General features: G+C 41.0%; 1 protein-coding gene across 2 annotated transcripts in view; it reads left to right on the forward strand.

Annotated features, from left to right (window-relative positions):
* Window positions 1-21,006, forward strand: part of LOC140996248 (dual specificity testis-specific protein kinase 1) — a 34,462-nt gene that overhangs the window by 5,275 nt on the left and 8,181 nt on the right. The window contains exons 1-5 of one of the 2 annotated variants that reach the window (XM_073466580.1): window positions 22-88; window positions 14,418-14,611; window positions 15,147-15,268; window positions 16,979-17,027; window positions 17,370-17,519. In XM_073466580.1, the coding sequence (XP_073322681.1) occupies window positions 58-88; window positions 14,418-14,611; window positions 15,147-15,268; window positions 16,979-17,027; window positions 17,370-17,519 (546 nt within the window). In that variant the 5' untranslated portion in view covers window positions 22-57. Of the gene's footprint in view, window positions 1-21; window positions 89-14,417; window positions 14,612-15,146; window positions 15,269-16,978; window positions 17,028-17,369; window positions 17,520-21,006 lie in introns of those variants that run through there. The other variant, XM_073466581.1, reaches the window with a different exon arrangement.

Consider the following 21,006-nt stretch of genomic DNA (forward strand, 5'->3'; position numbering starts at 1 on the left):
GTGGTTCCTCCTCAGCTTCTGCACAGAGACCTCAGGGTTTGTTCCACCGTCCACACGATGCATATGAATAAATTATTAAATCATTGGAGTAAGTATTTAGAGATTTAAATACTTTCAACTCTTCTTCAAAGTGTTAACATTACATTTCTGACAGTAAATGCATACATTTCATTGACTGTGTGTTTAACACGAGGAAGTGATTTTTATGACAACTCATTTAAAAGTGAGAAATCACAACTTCATCACCTGTGCTGAGCTGTGATCTGTGTGTGCAGTGCTGTATTGCTTGATGTCAGTGTCTTGTGTCCATTACAGCAGTTACAGTGTGTGTTAAAACTGTGTCTCCTGTACGTTATTGTGCCTTATACTGGTGCCCCACTAGAGGGTAACTGGGGAGGTTGTGGTTCAGATTCACCCCTCCAGTTGTTGGGCTGTTCCTGATTAGAATGGACATAATCTTAATGTTATAGATTGGATCGCAATCTCCCCAATTTCGAATCATTGAATATAAAAAATGCTTGATATTTACAAATTGAAATCCTGTCAGGTCACAACCCAGTCGCCAGAATAAATGTTGGCAAAGTTTGTTTTGCCAACCCACAGATAAGTTAAAACTTTACATTTCTGTATGTTGCATCTTGCTTTTTGCTTTTTCTCTGATTAGGTTTAGGCACAAAAAACACTTGGTTATGGGTTGGAAAACATCATGTTTCAGCTTAAACTACTTGTTTTGGTGGCCACAAACATGGCTGGGAATTGTCCTGAGGACTCCTTTTGAAAAATATCCAGTGGTGTTATGTTCACAAATGCTGGAACGCCATGGTCCCTCATCAAAACTATCCAGTGGTTTCACACTTACAAATGTTGCTTGAAAATAGGCAAAGTTCCTGTTTACCATCTGAAAGTCCTCGAGTTTGCACCAGGCATCAAATGAACTGTTTTAAGCATTTGAATCCGCTGTACAGTGATTGTGTTTAGCTCTGCATTGTTCTGAAACAGAAAGACCTTTGCTCAGCGTCCTGCCTTTTTAAACATGTTCAAAGATGGTGTGTCAGTAAAGTGTCCTGTTACCTGCCCTCCATGTTGAACACATCCTGTACAGGCTGCAGGTTGTCTTTCTTTCTTTCCTCCTACAAATGGCCTCTCGTTCAGAAAATTTACTTCATTCAGGTAAAGGAATGTTTTCAAGTGGTAGAAGAATATGAGACCCCAAAGTCTTCAATATAAAATGAATTAAAAAGATATAAAATGAATAATAATTTGAATAAACTGTACATTCATATAAATGAACAAACTATTATTAAAAAATCAGCTCATTATTCTTAAAGCTATTTCATTATTCATGTTCATGTAAACAGTTCAGTTGAATATCATTTGAATTTCATAATAGACATTTTCATTATATAGTACCCTGCCTCTCTGTAGCTAGCAAGCTCAACTTCTGCTTCCAGTGGAACACTTTGGATTTTGTTTGATAAATGGTTATGGTTATTTTTCCCCCCCTATATTTCTATTCTGTTCCTATTTTTCTGATATACTAAAAAAACCTGAGCTTCAGGGACTGTTCTTGTTTGATTTTTGATTTAGAAATATAACCATAGCAGTAGTACACCAAGTATCAGATTGTGCTGATCCTAGTGCAAAACAAATACCTGCATCTGACAATTTTCATTTAATATGGAGAATCATATTAACACTTGGCTATTTGGCCAAGAGGTTCATCTTTGCACAGGCTGCATAGGCTGTGGCAGGCCTTTGAAAAGGCAGACTCGTTGTTAAATTACAGCATGTGCAGTAGATAGATGCAGGGAGGGATGGAAAGGGAATCGTAAAGAACTTCTTCTCCTGCTTTTGATACTGATGAGCAGATTTGACTGATTCTCTCTGGCCAGGGATAACACTGATCATTACCAGCATTATGTCCTGTTAGCCCCAAGCCCTCACCTCACAGATGCTAAATGCTAAGAATAATCTCACCATGAAATACAGTATAGACGAACCCTGTGAGCTTCATCTTAGCCTCTTTGTGATGTCTCACTCTGCACTGTGTTCTTTTTTCTGAGAGTAGGATCGGGCCATGTGACCGTACATACAATGTGACAGTAGAAATGTGTCCACTGGTGGAAATTTGTCTTTTTGGATAGCCCTCCTAGTTACACATGTATACAGTCTACCTCACACATGCATTTCATCAGAGAGGTCAGAGTTGAGCGGGTTGCCTGCAGCGCAGTGCCCCTGGAGCAGTTTTAGGGTTCAGTGCCTTTTTCAAGGGTCCCTCGGCACAGAGATGGTGGGAAATCATGTCCATTCTATAGGTCATGCTGACTGTCCTCTCCCCACACCACTGTAGAGATTTGGGAAAGATGACTCCAGGAAAACATGTAATCAGGGTGTTGTGTTTCAGAGAGGTAGGCTGGGATAAGGAATGAAACATAAGGCAGAAGTGCTTAGGCGTTGGTTGGCTTAACACATTAATCGATGGTATCTGATCTGTTGTATCCGTAAATAAACAGAATTGTTAAATCAATTTGTGGTTTTAGAGGTTGCAGCCTGAATCTATTTCTTGTGGAACTGCTCGGTAATTTTGAGAAATCCTCCAGTAGCTGATAACTCACACTGATCGACACATGGCTAAAACCCATTTTTTCCCCATCATTTGAATGTGGTCAGGGTATAATTTAGGCCCTTGTAGAAACTGAAACTACAGTGGCGCCCAGGATGATGACATGTGGCTTCAGCTAATACCACCACTACATCAACTGTACTACATGTCACTGGATGTTGACTTTGCCAAAAATGCTGCATTAATGTTGGTTCTCTATGGATGCATGTTCATATTTTCCCCACAAACAGTAGCATGACGCGACTAACAATGAGTTTAGTGTTGTGGCAGTGGTGGGAGACAGCGGAAAGGAACAGAGATGAGCTGTTTCCACATTTTAATTACCTCCAACAGTTTCCAGCCCTCTCATCCATCTTAACAAGTGAAATGTTGTTCTCAAATGGGACTTGGAAGGAAGAATCTTTTTCTGCCCACATTTCCACAAGTAATCAGGGTGTCACTCTGCTGTGGGATAGAATCTGCACTGTTTGTTTGTTTGCTAATATGGCCAGACTCAAATTTCTCACATGGCCTGAATGCATTTGGAACCAGTCATTTTTTGTCTTGAACATTACTTTAAGTTCAATCTGATTAGTGTGATGCTGTGAGTTGGCAAAAAAAGGATAACAATAATGTGAATTTGGGTGACTGTTTTTTTTTTCTCACTTAATTGTTTTGGGATTACTTCTTTAGTTTAAAAAAAACCTTCACTATGATTACACAGGGATGTGTGAGTTGTTAACCTTTTTATTTAGTTTTCCACATCATCTATTCAGGCTACTGTCATAACCAATGTCTTTTATGTTAAATCCAATTAATGATAGGATGGCCATCCATAGAAAATAACTTCATCGGTAACTGGGGGCCAATGTCTTACAAATTGACTCCAAAAACCCATGCAGCTGTCGGCCAGCAGCAGACACTGAGTTGCCATCGCAGTAATGGCGGCAACACTAGATGGCGGAACACAAAAATTGGTCGCTGGATTTGTTTATATGCTGTTTAGCTCAAAAATCTTTGCAATATTACACTGACACAACAGTTCATGCACAATAGAATACCCAATTTCCAGAAGCTTTATTTCAAAATGCAGCTGATCCGAAGGTTACTCAGCATCAGCATTCTTCTCATCTTGTCTCAGGGCTACATCAGGCCATACTGTCGTTTCACACTTTGCTTACATAAATTTTATGTCACGCAATGTAATTAGGTAGTCAGGTAAAGATAGCATTTGGTTGCCATGGAGACAACTGAAACCTTTCACCGAAGCGTTGCCCAAATCGAAAATGTTGCCCAGCTCTTCAATTTCTGTCCAATGATGTCATCAAGAGTGTTGAGCGCCCTATCATAAATCAGGCTCTGTTCACTGCCATGCTGAGAAAAATGTACATCCCCTGTGTCCTCTTCCTCTACCTATATATCTATATATCAGAGGTTCTGTTTGGTGTGCTAACAATTTTGACAGTTTTTGACTTCTCACCTGGTGAATTGTATGTTCTTTGGGTTCTGGCTGCGATCATTTAAGTTAATGATATTGAATGATGTGAATTTCTAAATGTGCTCATGGTGCAGCCAGTGACACATGAAGTGATTTGTGTGAGTTTTTTGCCTCAATAACCTGGCCCCCCTCAAAACCAAATCAGTCTCTTTCACCCACTCAGCTCCCTGGTACACTCCCCAACTCCGTCAAATGAAAATCCGTAAACGCCAGCTTGAAAGACTCTACAAGAAAACCGGTCTCACAGTCCATCTCAACATTTACACAGACCACCTCTCAGACTACAAAAACGCCCTCACTGCTGCACGGTCCACCTACTACTCTCAGCTTATTCACTCTGGCTCCAACAACCCCAAGACTCTCTTCTCCACCATCAACAAACTCCTCAAACCCTGCGACAACACCCTCACCTCCTTCACAGTCAACAAATGCAACTCCTTCCTGGCATCCTTTCAGTCTAAGATTGACACTATCTACAACCAACTAAGCACTCCCCCCCCCATGTCAGCCTCTCCACCTCTCACCCCCCCCACCACCACCACCACTACTCAACCTCTGTCACAGTTTACCCCTGTCTCTCCCCTGGAACTCCTCCCCATTATCACCAAGATAAAAAACTCGACTTCTGTTCTGGACCCTATCCCATCCTCCATCGTGAAATCCTGCCTCCCTACAATCTCCCCATTAATCGCCATCATTATTAACTCCTCCCTCTCCTCTGGCTCTGTCCCCGAATCCCTCAAACTGGCCGCTGTCACCCCCATCCTCAAAAAACCCGGCCTGGATCCTGACATCATCTCAAACTTCCGTCCCATCTCAAACCTCCCTTTCCTGTCAAAGATTCTGGAACGTGTTGTCGCCTCACAAATCCGAACCCACCTCCACTCTCATGAACTATACGAACCTTTTCAATCTGGATTTCGCCCCAAACACAGCACCGAAACCGCTCTCCTGAAAATTACCAATGACCTCCTCCTCTCTTCAGACTCCGGCCACCTCAGTATACTCATCCTCCTTGACCTCACTGCAGCCTTCGACACCATCAACCACTCCATCCTCCTGTCCCGCCTACAAACATTTCTCAACATCACTGGCTCCGCTCTCTCCTGGCTCAAATCCTACCTCTCAGACAGACAACAGTTCATCCATGTCAACAACTGCTCCTCCTCCACTGCCCCCCTGCTTCAAGGCGTCCCCCAGGGCTCAGTGCTCGGTCCACTCCTCTTCATCATCTATCTACTACCCCTTGGCTCCATCATCCGTCGGCATGGTCTCCGTTTTCACTGCTATGCCGACGACATCCAACTCCACATCTCCACAAAATCCATCACCCCTGCCACCCACTCTACCCTCACAAACTGCCTGTCAGAACTACAATCTTGGCTGCAAAAAAACTTTCTCAAACTCAACAGTGACAAATCTGAAATCATACTCATTGGCCCAAAACATCTCACCACATCGACCCAGAACTTCACCCTCAGCTTTGACAACATCAACCTGTCTCCCTCTCCCTCCATCCGTAACCTTGGCATCATCATGGACAGTACTCTTTCATTCGAACAGCACATCAGCCGCCTCACCCAAACTGCTTTCTTCCATCTAAAAAACATTGCCCGCCTCCGCCCACTACTCTCCTTCTCTGCAGCTGAGACTCTCATCCACGCATTTATCACTTCAAGACTGGACTACTGCAACAGCATCCTCTATGGCTCATCTTCCAAAGTCCTCAATAAACTTCAATACATCCAAAACTCTGCTGCCCGCCTCCTCACCCACACCCGCTCCCGTGAACATATCACCCCCGTACTCCAAAACCTTCACTGGCTCCCTGTCCCTCACCGAATCAACTTCAAGCTCCTCCTACTCACCCATAAAGCCCTCCACAACCAGGCCCCTCCCTACCTCATGGACATGCTCCACCACCACACTCCTTCTCGAAACCTCAGATCCTCAGACGCTAACCTTCTCTCACCCCCCCTCAGGACCAAGCACCGTACCTGGGGGGATAGAGCCTTCTCCATTGCTGCCCCCTCCCTCTGGAACTCCCTCCCCAAACACATCCGTGACTGCCCAGACTCATCCACCTTCAAGTCATTACTCAAAACCCACCTCTTCAAACTCGCTTTTCATCTGCACCTGTAGCAGTTTGCTGTACTCAACCTGTTCTCCCAAAAACCTACACAGATCCATATCCTCATACACTGTTCTTTTTACTACATATTTCTCCTCTATCGCACTATGCACTTGAGTTTATGCACCATGCACTTGATTTTATGTATTCTTGTATGTATTCCATTCTTGTAAAGTGTCTTTGAGAGTTTTTAAAAGCGCTGTACAAATAAAATGTATTATTATTATTATTATTAAAAGCTTAAACAGAATAATTTGTGCAAACAGGGGAATAGTGTGTATTGTTTTGGAATATGGATCTGTTTTTTGGTGGCGCCATGGGTTGGGATCATAAGTCAAAAGGCCCAGTTTTAGTGTATAACTGACTGGAACATTCATTACATATTGTTCACAAGAGCAAGTCAATATTGCATTAGTTGGGAATGGATTTATAGTGATTGATCTGCAGTAGTAGCTCCCTTACATCCATACATACAGCTGGACACTGCCAGAGGCTTAGAGCACAGAGCACAAGGATTGTTGTCACCCACATGAGTAATGCAATATGATGTTTGGATGACATCAGCACGAAGGTCTAGCCTACCAAATGGCTTCACCTACGTAACATTTTGTGTCATTGATATGTAGCCTGTTGAAACCACCTCCAAGCTTGTGTCAATGCCTTTCAGAAGGACACTCTGATGGACACACTCCACCATGAATTGTTTATTTTTGTTACTTGATTTATTCGTTAGTTTGGACTGGAACATTTCAAATGTCAGTTTGTAGGAGCATCATTCAAAGAGTTGCTGTTGTCAGTATCATGACATTGTCCTGAAACTTCAACTTAGTTTAAGGTATGTTAAAGGTGTGTTATCTGTACTGGACACTTTGAAAGATTTTAATAAAAGCTCATAGTCAGTATTGTGAGAACTTCCATTTCACTATGTATGACTATGTATGATTTTAGTGAATAATTTCCATGAGAAACATGATGTCTTTAGACCATTTTTACAGAGGACTCATAGACAGCTTCGTCACCTGACACCTAAAGCTCAGTATCACCAAAAACAATGAGCCTGTGGTTCACTACTGCTGTATGGATATAGACCCAGTCACTGTGGCGTTGCACATACAACAGCAGCTACTTCCAGGTAGAAAACTGACTGTTGATTTGCATTGTGGAGATACAGGAAATCAGCAAAGTTGTTTATTTCTGATGTCATTTTCCCCAGCAACTGTAAAGTTTTAAGGAATGTAGTAAAACACAACCATCCAACCTGTCTGATGTTTCTGCTGTGCTAACTTCGTGTACTGTGTGGTTTTGCTAGTGTCTTTGATATCCACACAACAGCCCATCTAGGACTATCTGCTAGTTTTGAGTAAGATCAAGCTGTCACTTTTATTTAGTCTGCGGCCCGAGCTAACATGAGTGAAAGTGTTTTTATGAATGACATATGAAAGCATCAAGCATGCATTCCAGATAGATTAGATGTGTACATTTTGAAATAACATCATGAAAATAGACGCTGCGTTGTGCATGGTGCAGTGGCTTTCTATGAGGGAGTTATTGTAAACAAACAATGTGATTCAGTCTGTTAGTGTGTAAGTTCATAATGACAAACAAAAAACATTCAAATTCCTCGGATGTGTTGACATGCATGACAAATAAAGCTGAATCTGAAAGAACACGAAGAAGCTATACATTAGATTAGAAATGTAGTTGTTCTTTGACCTTTTGTCATCACTTAAGCATTTAGTGAGATTTTTACAGCCAAAAGCGTTTTCTTGTGACCTTCACCTTTGACCAATCTAATCATTTCATCTTTGAGTTCTTGTTTGTGCATGTGTGTGTATTTGGGGCCTATGGGTGTGTATAAATAAAAGATAAATGACAATGGAGTGAAAAACTTTATGAAGCAATACCTAGGCACTTTTCCCAAGAAGTGTTGATACCTGTGTTTCTGCATTAAGGCCTCGAGTGTACTCTTTGTCATTCTTTGAGGGTCAAAAGTCTGATTTAAAAATGAAAATTATTGGCAGTTTGACAATCACATTCAAATGCAGTGTAACTGCCTCACATCGTCAGTTTAATTTTAGCTGTTTTTTCTGGCATTTTTGGTTCCTACATGTAATAATAGTAGTCTGGGAGGCGGAACTAATTACCACTGCGCTGGTGCGTCGCCAGAAATTAATTAAACAAACACCTGGCGAGCTAAGCACCAAAGGGCAGCAGGAAAGGAGACGAGCTCCAGCTAAGCTAAATTATAAACACGTAAACAGATAAAAGTGAGAAGACAGAAGACAGGGAGAAAAGAAAAACTAAGGAAGATCTAGCTGATGTATTTTGAGTGAGTAATGCTATGTGTGTATGTAATCTTTAAGTGCAGAAGACTTTTAATTAATAACTTAAAGGCCAGCTTCAACTTATGCTGTGAAATATGTATGCTAGCTTATATTGTGTGCAATAGTGGCAGGCTTCACATACCTAATAAAACTGTTGTTGAACTATTATAGTTCAGTGTGGTCCAGTATGAATAGCTTAACCTACATTTTCTTGGTCTTTATCCAGTCACACATGTTGTGCATTTGTGAGTTGAATTGCTTTCAGAAGGCCAGTGTCATAACTTATAAAATGTATGAGTATTAAAACAAGCACTGTATTCTTTTTCATTGTTAATGTTCTGCATCACTAGCGTAACTCACTGCCCACCACCAAGTGGGGTTGAGGCCACAGCTACAGTATGTGTGGCATGGCTAGAGCTTATTGATCTGATCCATGTCTGCTTGCCATCTCTGCCTTCAAAATCTTGCAGTCAAAAGGTGGAGCTCTGTGACTGTTGTAGTTCTGAGATGAGCACTTTGGAAAATCTATTAAGCAATTAACAGCCACTGTGGCTTGGCTCACACAAGTTTAAGACGTGAGGCTGCAGCCAAAAATGTTATGGCTAGAGGGCTGTTACAGGCAGATTAATGCTCTGCTGTGCTGCAGTTGCCCTTGCTGTCTACATACTTTACGCCTGAAGTCACCAGGGCTGTGAAGTCAGAGGATGCTGTTATCAACACCCAGAATCTGAATAGAATCTAAATTCTAGGCATTCATTTTCCATTTTGATATGGAGTGCACCTGGAAATTACCCATCTATGTGTGTGTGTGTCTGTGTGTGTGTATGTATGCTTGCAGATTTTATGGGGTCTCAGACAGTGTATGTCCTCATTAACACCTATTTGGTGTAAAAAATAAAATTAAAAAAAAGAGCCATCTTTTTCACATTTTGTGACTTTTGGCTTCAAGTGAGTGACCGCCTTGGCATTCAGCCCAGTCGCCAGGATAATCAGAATCAGAATCAGAATCAGAATCAGGATCAGAATCAGGATCAGAATCAGAATCAGGATCAGAATCAGAATCAGAATCAGGATCAGAATCAGAATTCCTGTATTTGTTCCGCAAATTGGGAAATTTCTTTGTTACAGCAGCCAACGGTCAGGAATATTACAATAGACAATAATAAAAATTAAAAAAAACAATGTAATAAAATAAAAAGATAAGAAATAGAATAGACTCGTATATACATAATATTTACAATATGTCGGTAAATGTTGGTAGTTAATGTTTCTCTAAACCACTTTATACATTGACATTTGTATGTGTCATTGGCTACGTACCATTTTGGCCTTTCTGCAAAATGTTTATGTTGTTGGGTTAGGGGATGGTGGGGCAGTTAGAGGTCGGAGAGAAGGCTGTCAAGCCAGTGACCACAGTTTGAAACTACGTTTCAGCATAATAAGCCTGACACCAGGGGCAGTAGGTAATGTAGGCTTGCGAAGGCTAAGCAAACACCTAACGCCTATCACATCCAAGTCTGATCCTTTGGACATTCCTCATAAAAAGTCCTTGTTTTGAGAGACGAAGAGAGAGACGAAGCTCTTGGAAAAATCGTGCTTTGGTGTGAAATGACTTCTACTATAAACCTTTCATAAGTGGCATTCCTTATCAGGTGGGAGGACGTCAGCGTGGCAGTGGCCAGCCCTGTTATTCCTGTTGATGGTGTGTGCGGTCAGACGCAGGTCAGACTCACAGCCGGTTGTGATAATGGCCCTTAACCGCAGACATGCCCTGCTTCCTGCATGATTTGCCATCTTAAACACAAAAGCTTCAGTTGTGAAATATTAATTTCTTGGATCAAATGCAAAATCTCTGAGGCAGAACTGAGAACACAGCAGCCAACTGAAGTGTCATTGACGGTACATTCTGTTTGTAAATCTTTTTATAATGTCTTTGAGTTTTTTTGCTTGTGAAAGATCACAACAAGCAGTCTACCCAAACTGCAACTGATGATATGTTTTCCGACAGATTATGGTGATTATGGGACCTGCGTGCTGGTTTAGATGGAGCTAGACGGGGAAAAAAAAGACAAAGTGAGAAATTGAATGTGGAATAGAGAAATGGGGACTGAACAGGAAAGGAGACACAAGTCATCCACTAAACTGGGCACTGGAGTTTTTACCAGTGAATACTGAAAACATATTAAGTCCTTTTGTTGGGAATTATAATTAGGTTTTCAGAGTTCAGTAGCTCCACAAGTGCCTGTGGGGTAGCTAGCTTGCCAGCCAGCTAACTGCTTCGCTGGTTGGCTTACAGACCCCTTTTACGCCACAGTCACACAGACTACTGCAGCCAACACAGCAGACATTTATGTCTACCGTATCACATTTATTCTGTTTATTTTCCATTATTAAAGTTAAGAGCTGCTTTAGTTAACTTTTATACATAGAGTCAAAGACAAATCCTCCTCCTCCTCCTCCTCCTGGCTTGTTTCACTCTCACTCGCCTCAGCTCAGCAGCCTGCTCTGCTTCTCAGGAAAATATACAGACAGTAGCTGCTAACATTGTTCTGTCCATCTGTGATCTTAATATTTTTTTTCTTGAAATCAAACGTGAACCACAAATAATTTTCTTTCTCTTTTTTATTTACTCTTCCTTAAAATGTTACTGACTACAAAATGTCGATTTATATTTGTGAGAATCAAAATTCATTCAACAGTAACTGGCACATGGATGTATGGAGGAGACCTTAATGTGATCGATAGTGATACAGAGAAGATGTTTAGCTTGATAATACTTCAGTGTGAACATCTGTTGGTAATAACTAACTTAAATGTTCATTTTAATAAATCCATTGTTCATGTTCCTACGACGACAAGGATTAAGGTTGCATGTCTGCCGTGATGAAGAAACAGGAATCCTCTGATGTTGACAAGTAAAATTCAAGATTTATTCAGACAAGATAACGCAGTATTGACAGGTTTTTGACAGGAAAGAAACTAAAAACAGGTGACAATCTTTGAGCAAACACACCAGCCAAATCCAAAATGTGATGAAGCCTGTCTTACACCTGGGTTAACTGCCAGTAAAGGGAGACACCTTTTATTGTTTTGTCCAATATTGTTAGCTGTTGATGGAAATGTTCATGTACAGTATGTGGGCAGGACATGTTTTCAGCTTCTGAAGTGGTGTGTGACAATAACATATTTGGGAACCACAGCTTTAATAAAAGTATAGGCCTACTGAGAAAGAAAAAGGAAGGACAGATGAAGGACTGAGAGAGTAGACAGTGTAGAGAGCAGGAGAGTGACAGCTACATGAAAGAGCTGCACTGTAAGCATTTCTCTCTGACAGTGTTGGAGCTGAAAGTGTAGTGATTGTTTAGTCTGGAGCCAAATGAACAAAAGCAGCATGAATAGCTGGGCTGATTCCCATGGTTTGATTGACAAAACCCTGCCAATTGTGTTAGCGTGTCAGCATGTGCTTTCCACCGGCGTCATCGTAAAGGCAAGTGAGGCTGTTGTTGTGGGAAAAAACAAACTCTGACCTTCAGTGTTGTCACCCCAGCCCTCCGTGGCTGAAATTAGGTCAGGACTACCCCTTTTGGGAGGAAAGGGGCGCGATGAAACGGCTTCACTGTGTGAACTGAAGTTCATTTGGCATCACTTTTTAAACCCAGCCACATTTCAGTCCGCCTCTGAACAAGTTTGACCTGTTTGTGTGTGCCAAGTGGACTGGCATGTCAGAAATGCTCACAAGTCATTTTTTGGCAAGTCCAAGTCAAGTCTCAAGTCTCTTATAGTTGTAATAAGCGATCTATTATCCACCGCATACCATGGAAAATAATAGAAGGTTGGGCACACCAGATATTGATTGGATTTGAGTTTTACCACACTTTGTGTAGTGTTAATTGATAAATTAAAAAATATTCATAGCATTATTTTTGAAAATATTCTTACTTTACAGCATTTTTTCACAAGTGCCTTAAGCTTTTGCACAGTCCTTGATGCAGTGCCCTTAAATGTGAGAGGTAATGTGCTGTAGATTATATGAAGAAGAATGAATAAAGAAGCTAACCGATAATAATGATAGATATTTGGAAAAGAAGATAATGAAATCCAACTCTTGTCACCCTTGAAGATACACACCATCAGTGCACATTTACTTTAATACTCACTCTTTTATGCTGTATACACTCTGTTTATCAGCTCTTATTAGAAATTATATGATGAGGAGAAACTTTGACACACTCACTTGACCATTCTGGAGAGTGTCTGTGTTATCCATCAGTCCTGCATCTATTTTAAGCCTCACATTATTCACTGTCTTTGTTTCCCGCTGCAAAGTGGAAGCACTTTACATCATCTATGCAGCTAAGAAGTGGGAGAGTGAAATTAGACCTTTTGTAAACCTCTCTTTCATCCAAGGTCTCTTTCATACTGTGATATGCATAAATTACCCTTTTAGTTGTCACACAGTCTTTTTTCTTGGTGTGACCAGTTTTGCAGCAGAGTGCAAATCAATTATTTTGGACATTGTTGGGTGGATGTATTACAGCATACTGTATATATTAATGTAGCTATAGATATAGGATATAAATACATTGGGTTGCAAGTTGTTGCTTTTCAGTGACTTTTCCATCTTGACAAAAGGATAATCCCTGTCATTTTAGTGGGATTATGAGCTGCAGGAGCTTAAACTCTGTGGGAATAAAAGTCAGTCTCATTAATACACTATGTTCTGGTACAGTTATCCCTTTATCAGGTTAAATTTGAAACATTTTTCACTCAGTGTTGCACCTCATTATCCCCTCAATTTACAAGGTTGGTTCACTAAATCACACAGACAAAAAAAACATTTAGTATTTTTCACCTCTGGTGGTATTCCACTTTGTGGGGCTGTCATTTAAAAAAAAATCCATTTGTAACAACTTTGAAATGATGTGTAATTTGCTGAAATTTATTTGAATAAAATTCAAGTGGTCTTTAAACTCTTTGGAGAATTAAAGCTGTCACGGTGCTTCCGCTGCCTCATTTGAGTGACAAGCTGACATTATCACTGTGTAAGTAATGCAGTAAGTTAGCATTTCAAGTCATCAAACAGTCTTACCTGCATTCATGATTTTCCATGTATAGTGTTGAATTCAAAATGCTTCCATACATTATGTATCGTCCAATGATGATTTAGCTTCTGCGGGCAACCGCCAATGTTTCAGCGCCTCTGTGCAGCCACCATGAACAGTTTTAGTAGAGCTACTTTCTTCCAATGAAACTGTTCATGCCTGTTCTGTGGATCAGAGGTAATGACCAATCCAAAAATTCTAAATAAAACGGAAGATAATGAGACCTGATCCAAAATGCTGTCAATTACAACAGACCCAAACACAGAACAGCAACATCAGCAGGAATATGCACCACACTCCATCTCGCCTGAAAAACATATTCTTTGACTCTCATTATTGTGAGTCGCAATATAATCAGAGTCATCTAGGTCCCCTACATGAAACATCTCCACTCAGCACTGCAAAGGAGTGACTATAATAGCCTGACCTCAGACCATACAGGTGAATGCTCGGGTGGATGTGGATCAAACACTATATGAGCAATGGCGTTAGCAGCAGGTGACAGCTCAGCCCTCAGGTATGGTAGCAGGCATGGGAACAAGGCAGCATATGTACAGTGCCATTATGAAAGGGGTGCATTTGATATATGTTTCATTGTAAAGAATATGTTATGATGCTCTTGTGTGAACTGACTATTTTAGACTGATTCTTTTCACAGCGTATATATTTTTGACTAAATGAATAAGTTCAGCACATAACCTAAATATAACCTTTTAGCAGCTTCAGCCTAACCTGTGTCTATGTGTGGTTACTTTCCCAGCGGAAATCTCCAGGATGTGTGATGTTGACGTGTCCTCTGAGCCCTCTAGTCCCACCCTGTACGGTGAGTCTTCAGACAAGTACTACCATGTGGACCGCTGGCAGAAGCTCCGCACCGCCGTCCGCAAACTGGAGTTCTGGGAAAACTTTACTGCTGAGCTAATTGGGAGTGGCTTCTTCTCCAAAGTCTATAAGGTATTCCCTCTGTCCCACCCCTACTTTGCCTTGTTGTCGGCCTACGTGTGAGCTGCCATCAAAGCTTGCATTGTTTCAGCCACTAATTGGGACATTCTTGCCATTCCGTGATTGGCCTACCAGCTTTGGCGACAATGGGGTTGAAATACTCATCCCCAGCTGAGACCTTACATAACTCCTAATGTGACACCAGTGCTGGAGTGGAGCACGAAGAGATGATTTTCATACATTTAGGCTTTGTCTCTGATGAAATGAGCCAGAAAGAAGCCACAGGATGGCTTAGGGGATTGTGAAAGTCAGAGCTTTGATGTGTCCAGATTGAGTGAGATTTAGAAAGCATGTTTGTGCTCTCTAATTTTGGACTGATGTTCAAATTGAATCAACATAGAAAACACGTATCAGGTCTTGTTTTCCTATCTACACCTCCAGAATCCTTTAAAACTGCTGCCATACTGTGAATCTTCTATCATCCCCATCATTACTGCTACAACCACCACTGCTGTTACTGCTACTAACAGACACCACTGTCCTTCAGGTGATTCACAACAGCAGTCGGAAGGTGATGGTGGTGAAGATCTACAAAAACGATGTGGACCAAGACAGCATAGTCAGGGAGATCAGCCTGCTGCAGAAGCTCTCCCACCCCAACATTGTCAGGTAACAGTCCACCTGTGTCCCACTTCTTACTGAAGCCTTTGGTTTGTCCAATGGGTTAAATTCAACTACAGCAAACTGCTTGAGGTTTCCCCTCACATATTCAGGCTCTCTTCCCTGACTCTACAGGATCTACACCCACTCTCTCATCACAATTTCACCACCACTCCTTTGTCCCCTATATCCAGTTTGGTAGCAGTAATTATGCCTCCTGTAGTTATAGACCAGTGTGATAGCAATACCTTCTAAACGTAATACTTCATTCTTACTTACTACAATGCTAAAAAGTATTCAATGGTCCATACTATTGAGTTGATAAAACTGAAAACTGACTTTACAACACAATGAAAATCTTTATGCCAAATCCACACGATCCTCTTATTGATTTTAAATGAGAGTAAATGTTGAACAGACTTCAATCTGCTTCATGGCCATTTATAAATCTCTGTAATGGACAATACTATAAAAAAAAAACCTATTGAAAGTGGTACCAGAATCTTTTTAAATGTCAACATAAGATCTTGCTTACTCTGTTTAGTTTGGTAGTTGTTAATGACAGACACAGAGCCTTGCTGGGGCTGCAGTCAATGCAAATGAAATGAGACATAGAGCTATTTAACACTGGCCCTGTCATCTACGGTTGTTACATAAGGAGCGAGGCCAGGCAGGCATAATGTTTGCCTAAGCAATCTTATTTTAGCCATTTAGCAAGGTCACAGTGGTAAGGTTATCAGGGCGCAGCTTATCTGCCCAGGTCACTTCTTACAGTACAGCAGGCTGTGATGAAAGCAGTGCCCATACTGTTATTGCCACATACACACAAACCTCCTCACACTGTGTAGGCTGAAACCTAACACACAGTGTGTGTATATTGTTTGTTGAAGCCATTGTTCCCAGGAATCAATGCAGCAATGTTGCTCAATACTTAGTTTAGTAATATAAAAGCAAATATTGTTTTTGGATGAAGCCCAGAGATTGATTGATTACATTGAGATTAGCTACTTAATTGGAAAAAGCCTGAGAGATGACTAAAAGCTCTTTATCCAGATAAACTGTAGACTCGTAGCAGTTCTTCTTAGTATGTAGTTCAGCACCAGCTGCAACTGCGTCAGCTGGTACTGATTTCCCTCTGTGAGTCTGTGTCTGTGTGCGTCATCATGGCAAAATGTTGTTCTGGAGACACCTTCTGAAGTGGGAACTAACACCGAAGCGATTTTGAGTACCTTGCCAGGTGTTTAATTGTCTGTCTGCTTGTCTCTGGCAGATTTTTGTGAGCGCATCTTATCAGTTCAACTTCAAGGACTACTGTGAGAAAAAAGATATTCCCTGAAGGCAGTCTGGTCCACACAGATGTTACTGCGTGATTATAAACATGATTGACCCACCCTATTGTCTTTATAGAAACTGACCCAATTGGCCACTGCCCCTGCTCTATGGGCTGGTCATAAGAAATATATTTTTAAGTTTATATCAGCCCCCAGGTGTGTCAGTCCACCCAGTATGCCAGATGACCAGTCTAGTACTGCTATCAGCTGTAGCTTCTTTGGCTAATTAAATGGTCTGGGATCCCTGTTTAACATGATTTTATGTACAAATATAGACAGACCCGCGGAACCAAAGTGAAAATAAAAATCTGAAATCACAAAAAATAACACATAAGGGAGGAAGAAGAAGAAGATGAAGAAGTAACAAACATATTTCCTCTCTTTCTAGATATCTAGGAATCTGTGTTAAGGAAGACAAACTCTATCCAATCTTAGAGGTGAGTGTGTTCACAGGCTGGCTTTGTTCTGAGTGTGGAAAACACAACAGATTACACTGATATGACCTGATAGTGATAATGAAATGGTGAGCAGGTTGAGTCAGGCACTTATTGTGTAACCAGGCCTGGGTTGCTTCAGCGTAATGTCAGACTGTATAAGAGATGACATTATGTTTTCACATAATCAGATATTATCCACCTGTATCAATTTCATATCAGTATCATAAAGCAAATGCATTAGTACTATTTCAATGCTGAATTTGAATGAATGAATTTCTGCTTATTTCTCTGAGTCCTTTATTTTGAAACTGTGTATATGCTAGTATTTGTTGGATGTTTCAGTATGTGAATGGTGGCTGTCTAGAGGAGCTTCTGGCCAGGAAAGATATTCCCCTGTGCTGGAGAGAGAAGGTGGACCTGGCCTGTGACATTACCAGAGGAATGATCTACCTGCACTACAAGAACATTTACCACAGAGACCTCAACTCCAAGGTTAGATCCTCAGCTCTGTCCTGTTATTTAGCTCCTGCAACAGTCCAGTGTCCCCACAGGGATCACTCAAGTTTCATCTCATCTCTCATCAGCTGCTATCACAACGACCACCACAGAGCCCTCACAGGGGATGCACTGGAGTTGTTTATACATCTAACCCTAACCCCTAACCCTTTTCTTGTTAATTGTCTTGAGGCTACTCAGAGGAAGGTCGATGTGTATATCAGTCAGAGGAGATGAGTGATGCCATAAAGGTAATTTATTACGCAGATATTACACAGCGCTTAGATAGGCTAATGAGATGAAGCTGGTGTAGCAGGTCTCTATGAAGCCAGGGTGGTGATGAGAGGTGGAGAGGGCACACAAAACAGCAGCATGATAGAAGTAAAGGCAGAGAGACAATCATATTTAAAAATTCATCAGCAACATGATAGGCATAGACGGATTACCGCATGGGCAAAGTGGGCACATGTCCCAGGGCCTTGGAGCCAATGAGGGCCCTGGGCCTTAAGATTTAGCATTATCTTTGTGTGTGTGTGTGTGTGTGTGTGTGTGTGTGTGTGTGTGTGTGTGTGTGTGTGTGTGTGTAAAGTATTTTTGTTGTTTTCTGGAGTAAATGTGATTTTGAAAATGTATGATCATGATTATGATTATGATTAAATCACATAATGTCGTAATGACGGTGGCCAAAGGTCAAATGTCAGTTGTGCAGTCAACATGAAGAACCGAGCACAAAGTGTAAACTGAAAACAGAAAAAGAAGGTAAAGAGACCAATTTAGTACAACAAATACCCTCTGTTTTGACATTTTTCACCAGAAAGCAGGTGCAGGGTGATGGGTGATGGTGTCACAGTTAGCAGCGATGCAGGTGCTATAGCGCTGCCTCCGGGGAACGACCTAGATGCTAATGCCTGCACTGCTAACGTTAGCCCAAGTTCACAGAAGGACTGCACTCCCACTGATGACACAGTGGATGCTAGCACATCCAGCTCAGGCAATGAGGGAAGTTGGCTGCAGGCTCTCACACTCCACTCTGTGGAGGAAAAAGGTGGAATGCTGACGCTTCCTGTCAGCAGCTGTGAGGGAGAACGGTCCTTTTCCAAATGTCCAGGATTAAATATGAACTAAGGACGAGGATGACACAATCGAAACTCGTCCGGGAGTTGGACTTTGATGATTTGATCAATGACTTTTCTTCACACATATTATGTGTTTTGTCCATGGGCAGGACAAAAAGGCCCACTAGCATATGGAGCCAGATCAAGGCAAAAGGTTTGTTAATTTAAAAAAAAAAACGTAATTTAAAGTTTTGATCTTGAATTATAAAAAAAATTGAAAAACATTTTCAAAATAAAAATAAAGTGTAGGAAAAGGTTTATTTCAATTTAAATATTATTTTGATTGAATTCTGATATTCTTTTGAATAAAATAGTTATTTTTAATTTTCACTAATATATAATTTCATATTTGAGGTCTTATTTTTTCAGTTGTGGATTTCATGTTTTCACATTCAAATCTTTCTTTTTTGTTTCACTTTTTTTTTCACTTTCAGATCCTTTTTTTCAAGTTTCAGAGTTTTGGCCGTGATCTGGCGTGGGGGTGTGACATCAACTGCGAGGGGCGTGGTATTAAATGAGAAGGGCGTGATATCAACTGAAAGGGGCATGGGGTTTGACAAACTCTCCACATAAAGACATCTTTCTGTATCCATGATACTGTGCTGCGTTCACATTCTTATGTGCAAATGGGAAACATCATTCTTTAAAGCATGGCAGTTGATTTAAGACCAAGAGTGGTCTAAAACAGCTTTTTAAATGTAACTTTATCCTGAGCATCACTTAATTCACTGTTAATCAGGTGAATACAGTTTATAGAAAACGTTGAGTCAAGTACCCACATTTCCTGAAGGCAACATAACTGGGGAAGGCCCTGAGCCTTCTTTATTATGCTGTCACTCACAACCCCATGCCCCTCGCAGTCGATACCACGCCCCCATCAGTCGACACCACGCCCCTCTCAGTTGATACCAGGCCCATCGCAGTCCATACCATGCCCCCATCAGTTGACACCACGCCCCTCTCAGTTGATACCACGCCCCTCGCAGTCGATACCAAGCCCCCATCAGTTGACGCCATGCCCCTCTCAGTTGATACGATCAAATATGGAATTATATATTAGTGACAATTAAAAATAAATAAAAGAATATTTAAGAATATTCAAAAGAAAATCAGAATTAAATCAAAATTATATTTAAATTGAAATTAACATTTTCCTACACTTATTTTTATTTTGAAAATGTTTTAGATTTTTTTTATAATTCAGGATCAAAACTTTCAGTTTCAAATTTTATTTTTTCAGTCAATTTTTTTTAAATATTTTTAACAAACCTTTTGGCCTTGATCTGGCTCTATACTAGCACCCCCTAAAGAGCAGCCATTGCAGCGAGTTCCACTTACATGTATGAAATTTGGTACATCTGTGTATGTGCATGTGCACATTGACCAACAAATAAGTCTCTTGTTGCCATGACCTAAACCCACAGGGGTGTCCACCATTTTGAATTAAGTGCTTATTTTTGGTGATTTTAACAAACTCCTCCTAGAGCTATAACCAGATCGACAACCTTTGTAATGAAAATATATCAAAAACTTGACTTTTCATTGAAGGGCATGGCTGTGGCAGCACTGTGAATATTGATGGTTCACCAAGAAACAGGGAATTTGCTTTAACTCCGCTGTACATGGTTGACATGATTGGTAAGCACCGTAGCCTGAACATGTTTACATGCCAATATTCTGTTACACTCATAGCGCCCCCTACTGACAGCAGGAAACTGTATATAAGGAAACTGTAAACTGTAAATATTGCAAGGATTGACGTACTCCTCCTGGCCTAATGACCAAATTTGCCTAAAACATAGTGAGAAAACATTTAAGACCTTGATGATGCTGTATTGTGAACATTGTGAGTTTCTTAGTGAAGGGCGTGGCCGTGGCGGCATGGTGAAGCCTCTTGTGGCACCATGAAACAGGAAATTGCTGTAACTCTACTGAATGTGGTCAAAGCTGCCACAAACTTTACATTTTATATGTGTCCTGGCCTGAAGACATTGACGTGCCAATATTCTGTTACAGTCACAGCTACACCTAGTGGCAACAGTAAATTAAATTTTTTCCACACTTCTTACAACAGCCCCCGCGGCTACTTTGATGTACATGCATGAAATTCAGTGTACATATCTATTGCGCCTCTACAAAAAACTCTCATGGTGCCACTGACTCAACCTGACTGGAAGTCAGCCATTTTTAGTTCTTCTGCTAATTTTTGGCGATTTGCACGTGTTTTATTTTGACGAACTCCAAATTCTCAGTGGTCAATCTTAATGCCTTTGTGATGAAAAGTTATTATAAGCTTGAGTTGTCATTGAACAGCGTGGCTCTTGCAGTTTGGCGAATATCAATGCTTCGCCATTGAACAGGATGTTGTT

This window comes from Pagrus major, chromosome 5 (assembly GCF_040436345.1).
Source record: "Pagrus major chromosome 5, Pma_NU_1.0".
Taxonomy (NCBI): Eukaryota; Metazoa; Chordata; class Actinopteri; order Spariformes; family Sparidae; genus Pagrus; species Pagrus major.